This window comes from Convolutriloba macropyga, chromosome 3 (assembly GCF_964194025.1).
Source record: "Convolutriloba macropyga chromosome 3, txConMacr16.3, whole genome shotgun sequence".
Lineage (NCBI taxonomy): Eukaryota > Metazoa > Xenacoelomorpha > Acoela > Convolutidae > Convolutriloba > Convolutriloba macropyga.
Window position 1 is genome coordinate 65565948 of NC_134470.1, and position 22144 is coordinate 65588091.

The following is a 22144-nucleotide window of genomic DNA, read 5'->3' on the forward strand; positions in this document are numbered from 1 at the left end:
GGCGTTGATAGAAGGCTGATAAGTAAGTATCAATTGTTAGAAATGCCTATGGGGGTGAAGTTATGGTAAGTATCTAAACACGCTTTTAAAGGACTGGTTGTGATTGATTTATAGTGTCAAAAAGTAAACTTCTTAAATTAATTGTTGTTTTTTGCTATGTTGTTTGATTAATTAAAAACAGAAAACAGAAATTAAGTTATCGCACCTGAACAAAGAAACATTACTGAGAAAACTAATACTTTTCAGACAGTTTTTCACTTTACGTGCAAATCAGACGCCGCAAAAAATGTGATTACTTTGTTCAGTATAAAATTATCACTTTTCAATTATTTGCCAACCCTTTTGATTAAAAAAATTAACAAGTTCTGACTTTTTGAGAACAAACGTTCAATACAGACTTCACAAAAATTGTAAGGCTGTGAAAAGCAGAAGCAAACTTAAATACTGATGGCAAATCAACTGCGGTTGGTCTGGGAGGGAGTAGAGCTTCTTAAGCTGGTCTATCGCTGACGCAATATTCACAAGGGCTCTCCCTCACAAGCAAACCTCTGACCAAGTGACATGAGGATTGGTGTGGAAAGCCAGCTCGGAAAAGCTAAACCTAAAAAGAAGTTTCACTAGCTGTAAAGCTATTAAATAGTATAGGTGCTGCGTCAGGGATGTTTCCTAATGCGGGTTTAGGTAGAGTAAGCAAATGGTAACCCTAGAGATAAGCGTACCTAGGATAACTTGTCAGTGCGACCATGCATAACAGTGGCTCCAGTGGTCATCTCATTTGCTCGTATGCACTGCGAAGAACTTGCAGATTTGAAAATTAATTGGTTGCGAAAGAGAAAACTTGCTAGCAGCGAGCTAAAAATAGCCACCACCCTGCGTCATAGTTTTTAGATCACAGAAACTTTGCAACAGTAATGTTTAGTATATTTTGCTAACAATTGGGTAAAACGTCTAAGCATATAAAGGTATGGAATTGACGTGGTTCAAAGAGTGCGCGGTGGTTAAAAATTCAGCTACAGCGGAAAAATTCCGAGGTTTTGACAGTTCTGTTTGTCTTACTTTACCTGCATAAGAACTTCAGAAGATTAGATAGATTACACAAAGAATAATTAATTCTGAAAATTAACAAACAATCGAAAAAGGCATTCTGTCACGGTTGTCTTTTTAAAGGAGCAGAAACTCCCATTAATATCTCAGGACGCAAACTAACCTCTGGAATAAAGTCGACCCCAACAGTTCGCAAAATTAGCTAACTGCAATTGTGTTCGAAAATATTCACTTTAGCACACTTACCTTGGACGCTGAACTTTTGCTGCTATCAACCGACAACTTATTCCTTCTATCGATTCCGGCTCTTCCATCTCCATTCACTTCACATTTGTTACCACCATCGCACATATGGTGTTGCATATCGTTGTCATTGTCTGACCTCACCTCTGTCTTATCAACGTCAGACGCCTGGAACTGAACAACAGTAGTTGTAGACTCCTTGCCCACAACAGGAGCTCCTCGGAAGGGTCCTGTGTATTCTCGCTCCCCATCACGGTCCACTCTATCCAGAAGAGGGGAAGAAGAATTTGTATGCGCGCAACTATTATGCTCCATAGGAGAATCCGGGTTCATTGCGCGGAGTTTGCTGTTATTTTGGATGTAAGGAGACGCAGTAACAGGAGCCCCAGTGTTTGTGTTGCCAGATGTTACTTGAGAGATAGAAGAGGAACGGTTTTGATGGTGTCGCTTTCTGACTAAAACCAAGCATGCCAAGATTAAAACTGTCCATGACAAACAGCTAACTGATTTGCGGCAAATTGTTCTCAAATATGGGCGGCTGCGATAAATTTTAGTCCCACTATTCGGTGACAGTAGATTTAGATTTAAATTGTCAAATTATACAGAACGGCAGAGTTAGCGAGCCTAGTAGTTTTTTTGGTAAATTTTAGATATGAAAGATTAAATTTTCACTATCGTTAAAACAATTACTTAGTGAATTTTTCATACCGCGCAAACTCCCTGTTTATAGGGAAAACTGGACGAAGTTCGAAAATATTATGGAGAATTTTTTACTTCAATAACACTTGAATTCTACATTTCATCAGTGAATTCATAAACCTGCAAAACTACAGGACTTAAACTGGTTAATTTTTGCATTAAAGATTGAACTAGCGCGCTAAAACAGCTGAACTATTTAAAACATACCCGGCAGATTGCCGGAAAATAGCCGCCGTTGATTCCAATAAGCACGATTGGGATTGAAAGAATAGAAGATACTGAAAAAAAAAAGATTTGGACAAAAACATTTCTAAGTCCGATTTATTTTGATGGCATTTCGTAGTTGAACATACTTCTGTTTCTTAGAGAGAGGCTACTATCAATACCAATAAGCATTAGAGATGGTAACTAAGACTTATAGGAACGACGTTAAAATAGCGGGCATCTAAAATTGGGCTTTATGGGTTTATCCCGTTTCTTTTTCTGACTTCAATTTTTTATACTGACTCTGTTCATTTTGAATTGCTTTGCTTAGCAACTGATGTTCAAATTCACTTTTAGCAGAATGAGAGAAGAGAGAAACTAGCCTAGAGAAGTCAAAAAGATTTCACGCAAAATGTCGAAAAAGCGGCAAAATGAGGTAAAGCCAAACATTTTTTAGTTCGACGAAGTAAAAAAAGTAGGAGCGCTATAAAAGCCGGCTGAGAAGATGAGGGCGGCTATTAAACAAGGAGGCTCAGTAATGTGCGCTTGCATAAAATTTTCCCCACCCCGCTTATCCAAAAATTTGGCTTAATTGTCTACTAAATGAGGAAGAGATAGAAACCTTGATAAATATCCGACCTGTAGTAAATGAGACAAGTTAACAAGTAGACAAAAACGAACAGCGATGTGCAATAAAAAAAACATCGTTGTACATTTCATAAAACATTTGATAACAAAGTCGAGAGAAGCTTAGCTATCAACTGAAATCAGCAAACAATTTCCTTTGTTCTTCTACAGCAAGCCACTAGGACCTGCATTTATGCAGTATTTTTTACTCGAATACAAAAACAACGACAAAAACAAAAAATAAAAAAAATAATCTTTATGCGAAACAACAAGCGATGCACTAAAAACATTCAACATGCTCAAATTTGCCGTTCCTGTCGCCAATAATTTGACATGCAACCTGTATTTATTTAGAGTAGGTAACAAGTAGAAAAAAGCAAAACGTAAATTCAAAAAAAACGTCGATATAAAATTTTTTGAAAACATTTGATTTCAAAGTTCCCGAAAACTTTAGCTGTCAACCGAAATCATTACATATTTTCCTTGGTTTATCCACAGGAAGACGCTACGACCTGCAATCAACCAGAGTTTCTCAAACGACTATAAAAAGAACGACAAAAAAATTCCATTACATTCTGCTAGAAGACGGTGTCGAAGCAGATAAAAACCATAATCTATTCACTAAAAAATTGAGGGGTTCAATTGCACCTTCCTTTTAAATGCCAAAAAATGTGCTATCTGATCTGTAAATAATGTGACAAGAGAAAAAAACCTCAATGTTGGGGAAAAATCCGAAAAGCAAAACTGTTCTGTTAAAGCTCGTAGTATCGAAGCAGAAAAACCATTACTCAAAACGTAAAACTGCAAAAAATATTAAATTTTAATCAATTAGAAAACCGATTCGAGCTGTTTTTGCAGAGCTTAACGTACCAGTTGAACAAAAAAAATCGCAAATCCCATTAATCCTGTTTATTTTAAAAATATGTAAGTTTTAAAGACAAAAACGACAATAAGCTTTGGACTAAAACACGAAACAGCTTGCATGGAAAACTCTTAGGACGCCAAATGAAGCTGTCATTGTTATTTTTTAATTTGAATTGTTCTTTTCTGTAAAGGTAAAAGAATATTTTGAAAAATTATCAGCTGATTACATTCCGAATTTTTTTAGACTTTAAGAGACAACAGTTAGACCAAAACTAGCCGTGCTACTGCCCTTCGTCTTTTCGGAACACTTAAGTGTTCTGAATAATATGGATAAGGATAATTTGATATGGATAAGAAAAGTCAATATTTCAAACATAAATGATGCAATTTGCATAATATCAATTTAAATTAGCAAAAAAAAAAAAACAAAAAACGGCAAACGTTTATAGCAAGAACACTCTGAAAAGATCCAGCAATAAAACTGGTGGATACATGAAGATTGTGTGAGCAGTTTTTAGGGGTGTTAATCCGGTAAATTAAAAAAAATGTGGACTAAAGAAGCCAATTTCGTGCCATTTTTGATTAAAACTTTATCAAAAATTCAGCTTAAAATTGGATCAAACAGTCCAGCAACACCCTGCTGGGAATGACCATCGTTACAAATCCTAGCATACCCCTTTTTAAAAAAATTGGCAAAAAAAACTGCATAAAAATACCGAAAATGTGAAAAGAAAACATAAACCGATTAATGTCGGAAGAATTGCTCTTAAACAGCAAGCGGGTGGAAAAACAGTTGACCACGCCGGGATTCGAAAAATCAACCTCCCAATCCGTCACCAGAAGCACTGCCCACTCGGCTATTAGTCCCTGTTTTTTTGATATGCTGCAATTGTTTTTATTTTAGCAACAAGCTTTACTTCTAAGTAAGAACAATAGAGATCACTCACAGATGAAGAACAAAAGCGTGAAGGCACTTGAGAAGTCAAAAAATGTTCTAGAAGAAAAGCGCAAAAACGGTCAAGCAACAAAAATTGCATAAAAAAGACCGACACGTTTACAATAATTGCTATGAACTTCGTTCAAGAGCAATTAACAACGAAAATCGGTCAAATGTTCACAAAACTTTAAACCTGGATAAATATGTACGATGAATATACCAATCGGCAAAATTGACGGAACAAAAAAAATTGTTTGAGCATGTAGTCCTTCGCCCACTAAAGTGGGTCTGATCAATCAGTAAATAATAGCTTGCACTTTGCCGTGCTATAGTCAAAGTAGACATCTCAGCCACATTGTGTATTAGTCCACTAACGTCGGACGAATTGCTCTAGAATACAGGTTGGGACCTCGATTAAAATGCAGACCTCGTCAGTTGAGGGGGTTGATATTAGCTTGGATAATTTTTCTACTGCGCTTCAAACGACGTTTTGACAAATTAATGTATTAAATTGAAAAGCATAGAACCAATTGCGGTGCCCTTTTTCGTTAGCGTTGAGTCGCAAACACGTCAATTGAGTTCAACTGCTTAAAAATGCGAATGATATAGTAATATAGATCACAAGGCAAGAAGTTGAGAGTCAAAAAGAAAAAAGTAAAATTGCTCAAGAACCTTCTAGAACAGAACTGCATAGCAAAACAGGTATACTACAAAAATTATTTAAGACAGAAAGTGGGAGTAGTTTAATTTTATCGAATGAGGCAAGTCATATTTGTGTCGAAAGTATTGACCCAAAAACTTTAAAAAATCCCGAGGGCATTGATGTCACGCACGCAAATTCAGGCGCTAAGCTGGAGAACTATTAGAAAAACTATTTACTGTTGACCTTTTCAACCAGCGAAATAAAGATGAAAAGAGCTCAAAATCATTACTGTTTATTTTCAACGCACTAAAAATCGGCCATGTTTTAATTTCTCAAGATCGTTTAACGACTACACTTGCAATGTATAATCTATCAACCTCCACCATTCTATACATCTATTCTCCTTTAACAGAGAAACATGAACAACTACTGCAAACATATGCACAAATATTCATTGGCCATGACGATCTTGTTCCTAGAAGTGATCATTACCGCGTAACTTCCAACGGAAGAATGGGCAACACGCAGCTAAAAAGACAGAGTTGGTCGAATTTGTTAGTGGAAATGAAATCTACTTTTCCTAAATACCACAAACCCTAATATCACAAAATACTATTGACTTAACATATTTTAAACTATTGATCTTCTAGTTAATGAGGTGTTAAATGTTCAAAACCATTAAAAACAATCGATTCGATAGAGTTGAATAATTTAATTCAACTCTAATTTTGCACTCAGTTTCTAATCGCACGCACTTTGTTTCCGCTTTCTGATTTCAACATCGTCTTGAACTATTTTAATGAAAGTTGATCTAGAAGCAATTCCATTTTGGGAGTAAAACAGGTCACGCATGAAATAAAAATGAGAAAACTCATTAACTTCAACAAATCGAATTGTTGAAAATGACAAAATATTTAAAATGAGATCCCAAGAAGTGAAAATTTCATAAATACACAATGAAAAAAACTATCACCTAAAACTTGAACAAAAAATTGACCGATGAAGACACAGGTTCAACCAACGATGAAGCCGAAGGAAAAATTATTTTAACCATTAAGAGATGAATAATTTTCATGAGACTACCCTGCTATTCAAAAAAATAATACAACGATTACTATTGAATATACGACTTAACATTAACCGACTTAAGTTGGATTGAATAATTAGTGTAGCTTAAAAAAGTTTAATGGGTGCAGAACCATACGCACTCACCCCACAGGGGTTCGAACCCAGAACCTCCAGGACTCCAGTCCAATATCTTAACCACTATACTACATTGGAATTGACTCTTAGTAGCACTTTTAGATTAGCAACAAACTATTTCATAAAGAAGGCCACCTAGATTACTCAAAAAAGAAGAACTTGAGAGCAAAAAAGCCAAAGAATGAACCAGAAGAAAAGCGCAAAAATCGTCACGCAAAAAAAATTGCATAAAAAGACACGTTGACAATAACTGCTTCAAATTTCGTTCGAGAGCAATTAATAACTAGGCCACGAATTGAGCTCAACAGGGCCCCAAAACAATTCCACGAAAACCGTGACAAAACTCTTAAATAGACCCGAACAAGGATGCTCAATATGTGCGTTTGCACATGAAGTTGCGACCAGAGCAGATCTACATTTTTGACTTACTTGTCAGCCAAATGAAGAGATAACCAAAACTAGATGCTTGAGTTTTACAAAAAATTGTTTCACACCCAACCTACTAATTGCATTACATAATGCCATGCTTCATTACAGCGCTCACAATCTGCCATTAAAAAGCCTACGAGAAAAAAAAACAAAATATGCACAACTAAAAAATTAACGGCAAAAATTCAATATCTAAATGTAAAAGAACCTAGTAAACATCAAAATGCAATCAGATAAAACCTTAACTGCACAAATTTTCTTTTATCTTAACTATACAGCAGATGGGACTTTTCCTTAATGAGACTATGTAACAAGTAAAAAAAATAAATGAGGCGAAATTCGAAGTTCTATCAATATTTTTTAAACCATATAATTTGAAACGTCTTTAAAAAATTAGCGTTTAACAAACTAATTCTTGATAAATTTGTTGTAAAGTCATTACGAAACTAGAAAGATCAAGAAATTACAAACAATCTGCGAAAACACACATTATTGAGGCCATTAAAATCATTAGCTATTATCAAAACAATGTTTTTTATATGAATTGTCATCTATACTGATTGAGCTAAAGTTATACTAAACGATTAAATAAGTTCACATGGGCCTCATTTGTAAATAATTGGTCTCTGTTTTTGAGCGAATGTGGAAAAGAAGAGAAGAAAACAAATATGACACCTCACAAAACATTCATGAAAACTTATATTTTCCCACAAAACATCAGTTACGAAATAATATCAATAGAAAAATTAATTTTTGAATTCCAAGGAGTTGGATGGGACCTCTCAATGATAAGAATTAGTTACAAGTTGACGAAAAGAAGAACAAAAACCATACGAAAAGCAATATATAAAAAAAACGAAAAATTAAAAAATTGAAAACAATTAATATCATATACCTTAAGACTATTCGCTATAAACTGTCTACATAGAGTAATACCATTCATTCAATCTTCAAATAGAAGCTTATGAGATTTCTCAGCATATCACGACTACATAAAGAATTTAAAAAAAACAGCAAATTCTATCAAAAAAGAGACAAAAGTGTCAAAGCCACAAAAAAATGAACTTTTCAATAGAAATATTCCTATTTTCAATAAATTGTTTAACCACGATAGGATTCCTCTTTCTTTAACCATAAGACTTCAAGAAATCAACAAATATGAACAGACGTTTGAAAATCACGAAATCTTTGAGAAAACCCGTAGTATCAACATTATTAAATTCAATAGCTTTCAACGGAAGTCAATAAATACGCTGCGTTATGCCCCGATGGGAAGAGAATGCTGTTTGTCGTTGCCCAGTCATCAATAAGACATCAGAATAACTCTTATGACTATGAAAACAATAACAAAAACAGACAAAAACCGAAAGTTCATTAGAAAAGTGGACGGAAGTGTCGAAGCCATATAATCCACAAGCTTTTCTTTGAAAAATTTATCCATGATTCTTTGAACGTCTTCTCTGAGCCAATGAGAACTATCAAAATTAGGATAATGTGATGTATTTAGGAAATGTTAATTCGAACAAAAATTACGATTAAAGTGAAACGAATATCCCGTGTTCACGTGAAACTTCAATCCTTGATAGCTCCTCGAAAAAAAGGGAAATTCAAAAAATCTTTTGAAATTCTAATTCCACGCTGGACGAGCTTTTCAATGATACCACTCATATTTCTCTTACGACTCATATATCGATCTGCCAAAATTGTCTGAACAAAAAAACCCATTTGAGTATATAGTTCCTCCCCCACAAGTGGGGTCGGAACAAATAGATGAAGGAAAACAGTAAAGTCAAAAAGAGGAAATTAGCAAAACGAAGGGAGATATTGTTCTAGAATAATAGAATAGGGAGGCAATCAACCATTTTTGATTAGTCTGTGCCAAAAGCAAAAGACTGTTAATGTTTAAGCCAATAAATTTGAGAAAAGTATCCTCATTTAAATTTAGGGACCAGTTAAGACCAATCGAAGTACGTACGAATAGCAAAATATAACCGACTAATTCTGGACGAATTGCTTCAAACGACTGACGAGGTGTCTGCTGATGGGAGTCGAGAGGGGGTATAAATTGTCAAAAAAAAACTCGGCATCTCAGGTGCTATGCACTTAAGAGACTTGTAAAGGTCTAAGATAACTGTTTAAAAATTATGATAACGCTCAATCTCTGAGAGAACTGTTCAGCTCTAAAATAACATCGCGAAAAGGGTCAGATAAGAAATGGGTAGTATGAACAATCGCATTTAAAAGGTCCAACGCAATTGCTGCAGACTTTGTTCGAACAATTAAAAATGTGAAAATAAAAGCATTTTCCACACCTTATAAAATTCTGTTGGGCTAGTTTAACTGTTAAGAGTCATTAGAAACGAAACCGAACTCAACATGTCAAAAGAAATGAAAAACTGGAGTCAGGACAATTTACCCAATTCCATTGTACCCAATGACATCATACCCAATACCCTTAACCAGTGACCATATCAAACTAGATTTTATTGTTGATTGGGACATTCTCATCGTAAAATAATCAAACAAAACAAATGCAAAAACTAGTTACAAGAAGACTAAACTGAATGACTCCAATTATTTTCAAATGCACACCTACAGCATCCCAAGGTAGAAAACGTAATACGTTTAAGGTCGAATTATAAAATCAACACGAGAAATTCTGATATAGAAGTTAAACAGATACTTTGGGGAAAAGGCAAAAATTACGGAAGAGTGAAACAACGCAAATTGGTCAGTATTCTCTAATCATTACACTTCGCCGAAAAATGCGCATATTTTGAATAAACTCAATTAAGCAAATAGAATGATTAAAATATTAGAGGCATTGTCGCAGAAAGATAAGTGAGCAGGAAAGAAATGTTTCGAAATAGTCAGGATTACTTTTTCTGAGAACGTACCTAACAATATGATGGTTCTAAGAATAAGCTCAAAAATTTTAGACCAAAAAAACTTGAGGGAGTGGTTCCAAGCTAACCAAACAAAATTTCCCTTCACACAATGAATTTATGCCTCACTGCAAGTTACGGTGAATCGAACACTTAAGACTTTTAAAGCTATAACAGAAGTGCAGAGCAAATTGATTCCCATGGGTTAACCTGTTAATCTTGTTTCTCAAGACAAAAATCGAAATCGGTAAGACAAAAATTGCGTGAAAAGCAACAGCATCACCACAATAATTGCTACAAACTTCGTTTGAGAGCAATGGAATATAGCAAAAAGATGTTAAGCACCAAAATAGTTTAAAACAATGGCTTTGATGACTCCTCCTAAACAATGAAAATAAGAATACCACTGACTGATTCATTTTTGGCTACATAATGTAGAGCCGCGACAGTTTTTTTTTTTGAAAAAAACAAACATGACCAAATTTTACTTATCATCTGTACGCTTTAAACCTCGATAACCTGCGAAAAACTTCCTTCTACGTTTGATGACCTTTCTAACACCACGACTTGCAAATTTTATAGGACAAATGTATAGATCGGCCAAAAACAAGAACTATTTTTGGCTGCAAATGTTTTTGGCTCAGCTGCAGTTACCGATTTCCTTTGTATAACGTAAATAATTTTCATTACTAGCTTCTTATAACATGAAAGCCTTGGTAGCAAGGGTTTAAAATAGCCAACATATCAATTTTAAAGACACAACTATGAAGCTCAAACTTGCAGCACGAAATTTCTAACCTAATTGCATCTCAGTGAACATGGAGCTGCGACGTCTGATCTCAGTGCGAAGGTTGAACTGGTGGCTCTTGATCAGAATGCAGACATACACAACAAGCATCACAACTATGTTGATCGCAGTCAGTCCAACTCCAATGTAGCCATTCACTGAGAGGATTAGCCGCCTGTAAGGCTGCGCTCCCTCAAAGAAACAGGCCGAGAATTGCGCCGCACCTGAAACATCGACAATAAAATCATGTTTTTGAATTTTCAACTGTACACTGTTTTAATTCACAGAACTCCTGAAAGAAAAGCCTTAATAGCTCCCTTACAGCTGATGATACTACGTTAGTAGCTGACAAGGAGTCAGTAAGGCAAACAAGAAAAACGAAAACTAAAATAAAAATGATATTTTGAACATCAACGTAAACTTTTGATCAATTTCGCTGTTACAATTTCGATTATTTCCCTACAAAACGGGGGCAGGAAAAGAGGATTCAAAAATAACTCCATCAATTTTTGATTATAGGTTTGTGGCCTAATTTTCTCTCAAGGAGCTGAAAACATTCCTTAAAAATATTCTTGAAAGATTCTTTATCTCGGGAGAAACTTTAAAAAGTAATTGTACAAGAGAGGGCGAGAAAGCTTAAAAAGAAAGCAATATTACAGTCTCATGCATCATAGCACTCAAACAGCCAGTTCAGGCTTTCAAGCACAACAACAACCTCCTTAAAGAAAATTAAAGCAATGAGTTGGAAAAAGTGATTAAAACGACTTCTTAAATTATGCAAAAATTTTATGCATCAATTATCCCCAATTCTTCAAGTGAATTTGTAAGGACTCCTATCCTTAGGTGCCCAAAAACCTCACATACTCTCCCATTAACTGTTTTCACAGCAGCGTTGTTTCAGTGTTGCTGAAACTAACACAACACCGAAGCAAACTGAAAAAATGTCTCCGCTTTAATAATGAATATGCTTGACAAAAGGAAAATTCAAATCAGTGCTGTGCATTTTTCGTCATGTACTTGCAGTATAAAAAGCTCTTCCAGTTGCTCCTTCGCACTTTATTGGTCATGACGATTGAATTCTAACGCTAAGTTCCCAAATATAGCAAGATATGTAAAATAGAAAGTTTTGCGCCATACACCCCAAAATTGCTCAAATGACTCATTGTTTGACATTGCTAATTAATGTAACATTAACATGGTACACTCATTGCACAATTTCTTCCTGAATTTTTCCATCACGAGAATAAACTCGTTACAGCAAAATCATTTCTTTTTGCAGCAAAATCATGGTCATAGATGTTGCCGAAAACTTATGACCACAGTTCTCGACTTTTTCTCAACATTTTTTCAACAGATTTTTTTAAGTTGATCCTCGAGAAGTATATTTGAAAAATGAAAAACGAATTGCATCAAAGTCTAAATTTTCCAGGATGTTTCAATGATACAAATCTTGTGTTATTACCGAAGATTTATCAATCGATAAAATTACCAAAATAAAAAGCCGACCCAATATATATAGTTCCTTCCCTCATTGGAGCATTAACTGAGCAATATACAGACAGCTATCAACTCTTCTCATTGCTCTTTATTAACCTATGGTACAAAAAGCTACGTATAGCATGATTTTTGCTTTGAGCATGATTTGCTGCTCATTAAGCATGATTTGCGTTCTGGAGAAATTCTGGATTAAGAACACAGACTGTTTTTTTGGAGATATTCAGAACAATGAAAATTAGGAGCGAAATTGACGCAGATGTCGTTAGAAACTTGAATGGAAACTATAGAAACCGCCTATCAGACGTCGAAAAGCAAAAAGCGTAATGACGCTCGTGTTACTAAAAAAATTATTTTAACTCAAATTGTTGTTCTATTTATCATTTTTGACGTTTTTCCTAAAAAAATCATCAGGAGTACGTAGATTTTTGATACCATAGTGTAACATGGATAGCACAACTGAGCTGTTTTGAAAGCAAATTTTAAAGCTTGAGAATATAAACCCCAGTTTAACCTGTCGAAGGAACCATCACTCTGAATAGATCAATTTACTTCTCTCTAATTGAGTCAAAATAATCGCATCAACGCTTCCCACAATTTCCTGCATGAACAAATTCAAGCATCAAGCAATTATTTCACCACATTTGTCTATCAAACTAATTGACACCGGAACACAGCACTTCAATTTCCGTTCACGGTCAATTTTTAATCATCGCAACGGTAAATTAGAAAACCTAAGCGTTCGGAGGAACTTAGGAAGCAATCTTCTAAGCACACCAAGAAGCCCCGATTTTGAAAATTAATCCATCAAATTAAATTTTGATCGTAAATTCGCTTGATATTCCTTTCAATCATCTGCAAAAACATCTGCAGCGGCTAGTTCAATTCTTTAGACAATGAGCACTTGAAAACGCGCGCAAATATGCGTTTAAGTTTATTCAATATTTTTTGCCAATATTTTGCACCTTCGGGCACATTCCCGTAACAATATGACGCAATACTTGGGCACTTTTAGAGGGTTTGAAACAAAGTTCTTAAAGCAAAGTGTTACTGCAAAAAATAACAATTGATGAAAACAGGAACTTATTATTAAAATTAACCTATTCGACGACTTGCAAGTGATAAATTGCCTCTTTTCGGAAACAACTCAACGCTAAAGGGCTATGCAGCCAATGCAGTGGCGACATATCGACCAGACAATTGACTTTCAGTTGATCATATAGCAATAAATCAGCAGAGTCAGTTAGCAAATCCCAACCTAAAAATTTAATATTGAATGGGGCTTTTTGGTGGGTGAAATTGACAGAAATACCAACAGAGTCAGTGTGTTTGTCTCAAGTCTTACTTGAACTCATTTCTGAGTGAAGCATTCGAATCAATGGGGGATATCAAGACAAAAAATATCCCCGAGGAAAATAGGCTTATGCGAACGACCAATTGGTGTATCTAAATAAAAAAGATTAAAGGTTGCCTTAAGTTATTGAAACACAACCAACATAAAAGAGACAAATAACTTCGAACAACAGGCCGCGGGTTCAACCGAAAAGGCATGGATGGCTGGTTATACGGAACTTCTTTTGGCGTTATTATAATAGTATTGAAAATCATCTTAATGATTTGAGCCGAAAAAATGAAAATTTCATTGCACCGTTGATTGAATTATTGTTAACTGCAACCCATTTGCTCGAATGAAAAATAAACACATGAATGGAAAAAAATAAATCAAATGTAAAAACGACCAACAGGATAAAATATTCGCTTCAAAATTTTTTTGAAGAAAACCTTGAAAATTCTTTAAAACACGCCAAAAACATTCCAGCAAATTTTTGCAGAGAAAGATTGCATAAGGCTTAAAGTTATGAATTTGAACTCCCGCAAAAATTAATCAATTTTGTTGCTTTCTTGTTTGAAACTGAGAAAATTAAAAACATCGACAGTTCAACAGAAGTCGTTGCGAAAGCCTTAAAAAATCTTAGCAGAAAAATCCTAATTAAGAAAGCGCTCAACTAACATAGCATCGGAACTAAAATTTGGTTAGGTAAAAATAAACATGCTACTGGATAAAATCTATCAATAGACGGCTTATTACTCGTCGCTGACTGTATCAATAGCTTGAAATTCGTGATAACGTTTTAAGCCCTCACTAGGATTGTTTATTGCTAAGCTACTTGTAAGATTATATTGAGAGCTGTCTCAGATAGCGTCTCATATAAATTATTGATTTTGGATGAAAATCTGAAGAAATTTACACAGAATTTAGAAGTGCTAATCATCCCAGTGTTCTCAACGTCTGGGTTCTCAAAAGCACATTAGCGAAGCATAAACCGACTAATGTCGGACGAATTGCTATAAACTAACGGCGAGGCAAACAATTTAGAAGGGCACATTGGCTGGAAATTTTTTAATGATTTTTTTACAAGTTTTCATCCATAAAGTTTCATGGATGAAAACTTGTTAAAAAACATTCAGAAAATTTTCATAAAAACAATCACCTCGAAAAAAGTTGAAGTTGAGAAAATTTCATCATAATGCTTTGGTTTATTCACTATATTGTTCCGAACCACTTTAGTGGGGGAGGAACTATATACTCACATGGGTTTTGTTTTCAGTCGATTTTGGCCGGTCGATATATTCATCGTAGAGGGATGTGAGTGGTATCATTAGAAAGCCCCTCCAGCGTAGAATAACTAAGACTTTTTGAATTTCAATTTTTCCGCGTAGTTATCGAGGCTTGGTGAACACTTCGTTATTGTTCACATTTTCCGCAATTTGTACGCAATTTTTTGGCGATTTGGCTCAAAAATAAGTTTAAAATGTAACAATAGTGTTGCTGGATTAGCCTTTAAAAACTGAAGAGTCTTAGTGAAATTTTTCATCAAATTTTTTGGCTAAAATTTTGCTAAATTATTTGCCTTTTGCCAAATTCAGCCTTTTTTAAAATCAAAAATGACAAGCTTTTTTAGACCTTCTTGTTTATTTGGAGGAGTAATACGCGTAGAAACTAATGACACAGCCTTGGTAAGAATACTTCGTTTTATTTGTACACCTTTTGATATTGTTCTTGAATTAAAATTTTACAGGCTTTTTTTTCAATAATAACTCGATAATTATGCAAAATGCATCATTTTCTGATATTGACTTTTTTGACAAATTATCCATATTCATAATATTCAGAACAGTAGAGAAATCCTAATGGACGAACGACAATAGCGAGGCTTGTTTGGTCGAATCATTGTTTTGTTTAAGCCCCAAAACTAATAAAAAATTCCGATTGTAATCAGTTGATTTCTTATGTAAAAAATTTCCTCACTTTTGGCTTTTTTAAATTCAATTAATGAAAAAAATATAAATCAAGGCGTACCAATGACAGAACCAATAAGCTTGCTACGGAGTATTAAGGTAATCTATCTAGTTTTTTAGTCGCAAGTTAATGCTCTTTTTGACAAAAAAACATTTTCAAAATGATCAATGAATTATTGAGATTGACAGGTCAGATATCAGATCATTGGCGTTTAAAAATAAGGCACAATTACACTCATCAGTTCTTCAGTAAACAAATTTTGGTTTTAACTGCTTTGATACAGTCTTCTAGCAGAACTTAATTGCATTTTTTTTATTTTTGTCTTCATTTGCCGTTCTCTTTGTAGTCGTTAGACAAATTCTAAAAATAATGTAGGTCTTACAGACTCCGCTATGGATGAAAAAGGAACCAATTTACTGCTTTCAGTTGACAGCTAAAGTTTTTAATGACTTTGGATTCAATATTTTATAAAAATTATGGCCTTTTTTCATTTGGCACTTTTGATCTACTTGTCAACTAGCCTCACTAATTACAGGTAAGATATCAAACTGTTGATTTTGAAGAAAGTAACAATTGAACATATCAAAGGCTTTCAGTGCGTTGCTTGTTGTTTTAACAGCTTCGATACTCAAATATTTACTTGATATTTTGACTTTTCCCTATTTATCGTTCTTTTTATAGACGTATAACAATGTGAATAATGACAGATCTCAATGTCTTTCTTGTGAGATGAAAAAAAGAAACTTTTTAACAATTTCAGTTGATAGCAAATCTTTATGTCTTTCAAGTTAATTGTTCTCGATTTTTTAGCCTTTAGTTCTTTTTTAATACCTGTTACCTAGTCTCATTTCTCAGAGGTCACATGTCTGATTATTGGCGTTCAAAGATGAAATCTTACTGATTTTATCTCATTTTTTAGGAAATAGATTATGGCTTTAACGGCTTCAATGTCGTTTTCTTGCAAAACTAAATGGATTTTTTGTTTTTCCTCTGAATTTGTAGCGAAGATTGTGGATAAGCGGGGTCGAAATATTATGCACAGACGCACAGTACCGAGCCTCGTTGTTTAATTAAAAATTTCCATTAATTGAAGCCATGGACAACTTAGAGCACGAAAACTGAAAACATACCTGAATACCCTGTATTTTAAACATAACCTGCATACAGCATTAGTCCTTGGCTCAGCCAAAAAAACGACCGACTAACGTCAGGCGAGCCACTCTCAAACAACTGGCGAACAGTTGGCTTCATCTGTAGCTAGCTGCGGCTTAGGGAGGCTACATTTAGCATAGAGGCGTGAGTGGGTAATTATTCTGTGAGTGAGTGGGAGGTGTGCAGGGATTGGGAGAAGCGCGCAGGGTTACACGTGGAATGTGGAATTACAGGTGGCCTTTGGGGTGCAGGTGAGAGGCGTCAAACACTTAAGAACTACCTTTCACACCGTAAAATTATGTCACTTAAACAGTTTCGGTGAATCGCATATTTAGAGCCTAGTGCGCCCTAAAAGTACCCATTTTATCCCGTTGTTGAGGACGAAAAGTCAAATGGCCAGACGAAAGGTTGGTAGTGCACTTGAAATTCAAAAAAAAGGAGAGCGCCTAAATAATAGCCTTTGAGAGACTGGCGGCTGCTGTCAACAAAGTTATTCAAACGGTGAACAAATTGACAAATTGCCCAAGAGTTTTAATCCGCGATAACTGCTCCAAAGTGGACAATTCAAAAAATCGTCAAATTAAATTACTCGACGCTTCACGGGTCTCCACGAACATCTTTGCACGTCAAAAATATCCATTGACCAAAAATGATTGAACAAAAAAATCCCAGTAGAGCACAGCTCTCCTCGCCATTTGTAAACTGCGGCCAATGGATTTCAAACCCTTAAAATTGTCCAAGAGAGCATCTTAGATCCCGCAAAACTTTTAAAAAATCAAGGACGCAAAATTCATGAAGTAAAAACGGTCAAGCTAAATCAGCACGCGAACAGCATCAAAAAATAGAAATCTAGCTACGCGAAATTTACCTCCTCTCTGCTTACAGCTTTACAAAATGGGATTACAATAATTCAAGTCAGTGGTAAAAACCACTGAAACCAAAAACGACATCTGTCGTGTCGTCGCTATTAAACAATGCACTTACCAAGGGTGACAGCGAATATGGCTGAGAATACGAGGACTGCGTAAGTTCGTGGGAGTGTGAACACATCTCGGAAAACGTGTGGGCGACAGACTGCTAGGAATCGATTGAGAGTGATGACCAATACACACAGGAACGAGTACACTGTAATGGCTGTCAATCGCCAAGCGAAAAAGAGCAGTCAGTTAGGTGATGCACACTCTTCTTTTACGCTTTTACATAACTTAATACAGCTTAATTATTACCAGATTATATTAAATGTTCGTAATAATAGCAAACCAGTTGACTAATGTCGGACGCATTGTTCTTGAATGAGTGGCGGAAGCTCAATTCCAGCCAGCTTCCGTCGGGAGGGGGATCACATGACATTATTTATAAGTTATTATAGGCCACTAATTTAAAGTGGAAAAAATTTATGAAATTAACGGTTAATTTTATCTTATCTGAGTACGCCTTAATCAACACAAAGGAGGGGCTAGCAGAAAAAATCCGGAATTTGTGTTCAAAACTAATGGATCATATTGAATAGAGAAGTTTACGTGAAAGATGACTCCATTACCATATATTCATACAAAATCACCGAAGCAAACAGTTGGTTGCGCTGATTAGCATGACAATAATCAAAACAAAGCTCAGATCCCATATTCAAACTTCGAACATTAAGGACCTTGAGCTCAGTCGAACTTTTTTAAATTGATTTGTGCTTTACAAGAGCATATGATATAATGGCATAATTACGAAACAGCATAATTACGAACACATGTGGTCAACATAAACGCAGCTAATTATTTATTACCAGTGTTTCACACCGTTACGTTCCTTAAAGAACAAAAACTTTATAGTGGTTATCAGACGAAGAGCAACGATTTTAAAAGTTATAACATCACCAAAGCACGGTGTAATAAAAGGTTATGTGCCAAACCTTTGAAGTTACTACTGCAGCAAAGACCAAGGTCATTTCAACTCAAGCTAGGTTAGCTCATAAAAACAACAATTGGTTCCATTTACGACATAACAACTTCTGTTTTTCAGAATGTTTCCATTTTTACGATGTGTGCTGTGCAAGCATCGTGAAGCCTTTTTGCAACTCGTTTGCATTTAAATTTCCCCGACGACCTATTTACCAATAACGTGTAAAAGCTTGATGACTTTTCCAAAATCAACAAATAACAGCCTAGAGTACTCCATTCAAACACTGTGCGTCTTTGCATTTACGAACATTCGTATGATTCTGTCGGAAAACTTAATTGTCAATTAAATCGCTTTTGTTTATATTGGCAAGCCATTTATATTGGTTTTTCTTGTTCTCAGCCTAAATTCAAAAATGGAATCTATTCCTTTTCGACCCCCACTGCCGTTCATGGGCCCAATAGCAAGCTAAGTATTATCATATAGGATGTCAAAGAACTCGCAAATCAAAGAAATCAGCCCAAAGCTTATGATGGAACCCTAATGCAAATTATGACCATCTATAATTCATAACTGCACATTTTCCATTGCTATATACAATTTGAAATATCAAGTCCTGTCTCTTATTAGGATATACTAGCTATCAGCATTGCAAAAACAAGCACGGTAGCTCGCTCATTCACAGAACAAAATTGATCAGCCATTCTAGCCCCCCCCCCCCCCCTCAAAAAAAAACCATTTAACCAGCAAGTCATAAATTCAAAAAATTTTCTTTTTTGTGATGGTAATAGGTTCTACCTGTCCCAATTTAATTATTATGCTACTTGTTCCAACTTACTTTTGTTAAGTTGTCAGTTATAGTGCTAAGTGTACATCACCAGTAAAAGAGAAGCGTTGCGAACTGTAAACAAAATCGTTGATTGATGAATGGACTTCAATAGCGTCGTATACTGTAGATGCTGTAGTTCCAATAGTACACAGCAGGTCTGCACAGCCCAAATTTAGAATAATATATTCACTTGGAGACTTCTGTGATTTAGAGTGATATATTATCACCACTTGAAGGTTCAACACAACACCAGCAGCACTGAAAAACAGATCACTGTTTTCAAACATTAAGAAGCCAATTGACAGGTTTTGAAACAGCGAAAGTTTTTATCTATTATTACTTGAAAGCCGAAGAGAGCCTCGATGAGAGCCTAAGACAGGAAGTTCTACTCGAACTCTCACACAATGCCAAATTCAGGCTTTCTTACAAAGCGCAATTACAGAACATGTCAAACTTTAGCAAAATCCATTTTGAGAGCAAATTTTAATTGGGCAACAACGAAAGACAAATAACCATTTTCAAATATTTCCAAAAACGCTCATTCTAGCTGGCTAAAATTTCAATTTTTGCCCAAAAATGGCAATAGTAAAAAATTATTTACTTTCGACGGAAAAATCCTGAAACTGCAAGAGCTACTTGAGTTTCTCACAATCATATATTGCATAACAGGCCAAGAGTCAAGCTATTCAACCAAGGGATCAGACAGCAATTTCTGAAATGAAATTCATCTGATGACTTGTGCACAGACTATTGAAGCGAAACGAAAAAAATCATATACAATTTTTTCCTTAAAATTTTCTTTAAAAACGTTCCGAAAACTGCAATTTTTACCTCGAAAACGGATAATCAAGTGAGCTCAACCATACCAGGGAGGTAGACAACACTTCAAGATGCTTTTGTGTTGCAGTATACATAACGGATATTGTGAATATTTCAGCGAAAGTTTTCAAATCTGTTCTCACATTTTTCACGTTGGGAGTATCCGCAATAAAACGTATTATTGTTCCGACCCCTCTTGAGGGGGAAGGAACTATATACTCAAACGGTTTTGTTTGTTCAGTCAATTTTGGCCGATCGATATATTCATCGTAGAGAGTTAAGACTGGTATCATTAGAAAGCTTGTCCAGCGTAGAATATGGAATTAAAAAGATTTTTTTATTTTCGTTTTTTACAGGGAGTTATCGAGGTTTAAATTTTGAGAAAATAGTGTGAATTCAGGCGAAATTTTATTCACTTTATCCGGAATTTTGAAAACTTCGACAATTTTGCTAAAATTTGTTAATTTTTTTTGAAAGTGTTGTTGATTTTTATTTGTAAAAACAAAAAAGTGACAAGATTATTGAAGGTTATTGTTTTTTGTCAAAAATTCTGGCTAAATATTTCAAAATTAAGACTTTTTCTTCAAAAACAGCACGAAATAAGATTCTTTAGTCCATTTTGATTAAAATTACAGGAAGTACAGACCCAAACACCACTAACACAATTTTTGTAGACTCAAAAGGGGTCTTTTTTACTTCAAATTCCGTTGAGTGCTCAGTAATTAAAACTTCGCCGTTTTTTGCTAAATTTGTTCGTTGATTATCAAACACGCAGCAACTATTTTTGATTTTTTTAAACTAACAAAAGTTCAATATCTATAACATTCGAATAATTAAGTGTTCTTAAGGAACAAACAGCATTAGCAGGGCTAGTTTTGGACCAATCTTGGACTGGTATAATCCAAAAATAATTCGGATTGTAAACAGTCGGTCTTTTTTATTAAAAAAAAATTCGATCTCTTCAACAATAATTAAATAACAGAACATTTCAAAAAAGCGCACTAATGATAATTCCAATTGGGTTCCCAATTAGCTCCACATTATTGTATCTAGTTAATTACTTGAAAGCTAATGGTCGTTTTGACTTTTAAAAGTATTAGATTTTCAAATAAATAATGACTTATTGAACCTTTGCCTCAATTTTTCTCTTTCTTTGGTCAACCTGTAGCTTATTGTCCGCAAGAAAAGAATGCTTCTTCTTTCTATTAAATGAAATTCAATCATTATTGCGGTTTTACGTCTTAAGTTATGGCTACTGGCTTTGATACAACTAGATTTCGATTTTCTTAATTTTTAGGTATTTGCCCATTTTTCACGTTTTCTAGTTATGTCATATTATCACGTTATTGACAGTTCACATATCACATTATTGGCTTTCATTAAACGCAAAATTGATTTTTTTAAAAATGCTTGAAGATATAGATTATGATTTAAACGGCTTCGACACTACTTTCTCGAAAAAATTAATTGATTTTTTTATTTTGTCTTTAACTGCCTTTTTACTTTGTCTTTTTAGTCGTATGAAATTTTACTGTACAATGACCCGTTTTCAATGCCTTTTCATGGAAGAATAGATGAGACGATATTCTGATTTTAGTAGATAGCTGATAGCTTTCATGACTCTGAAAACAATTGTTTTCCAAATTAAAAAAAAATGATTTTTTTTAAAATGCTTGAAGATATTAGGTTATGATTTAAACGGCTTCGACACTACTTTCTCGAAAAAATTAATTGATTTTTTTATTTTGTCTTTAACTGCCTTTTTACTTTGTCTTTTTAGTCGTATGAAACTTTACTGTACAATGACCCGTTTTCATTGCCTTTTCATGGAAGAATAGATGAGACGATATTCTGATTTTAGTAGATAGCTGATAGCTTTCATGACTCTGAAAACAATTGTTTTCCAAATTAAAAAAAATGATTTTTTTTTTAAATGCTTGAAGATATTAGATTATGATTTAAACGGCTTCGACACTACTTTCTCGAAAAAATTAATTGATTTTTTTATTTTGTCTTTAACTGCCTTTTTACTGTGTCTTTTTAGTCGTATGAAACTTTACTGTACAATGACCCGTTTTCATTGCCTTTTCATGG

The 22144-nt window shown here is 34.7% G+C and overlaps 2 protein-coding genes across 2 annotated transcripts in view; both read right to left on the minus strand.

Annotated features, from left to right (window-relative positions):
• The window catches only part of LOC142336367 (proteasome subunit alpha type-3-like), a 418015-nt gene that overhangs the window by 215650 nt on the left and 180221 nt on the right, over positions 1 to 22144 (minus strand). The window lies entirely within an intron of this gene.
• Positions 1 to 22144, minus strand: part of LOC142336366 (uncharacterized) — an 82860-nt gene that overhangs the window by 54195 nt on the left and 6521 nt on the right. The window contains exons 2-5 of the mRNA XM_075385145.1: positions 19281 to 19489; positions 17497 to 17646; positions 10577 to 10789; positions 1291 to 1742 (exon numbers count right to left, since the gene is read on the minus strand). Of these exons, the coding sequence (XP_075241260.1) occupies positions 1291 to 1742; positions 10577 to 10789; positions 17497 to 17646; positions 19281 to 19489 (1024 nt within the window). The remainder of the gene's footprint in view (positions 1 to 1290; positions 1743 to 10576; positions 10790 to 17496; positions 17647 to 19280; positions 19490 to 22144) is intronic.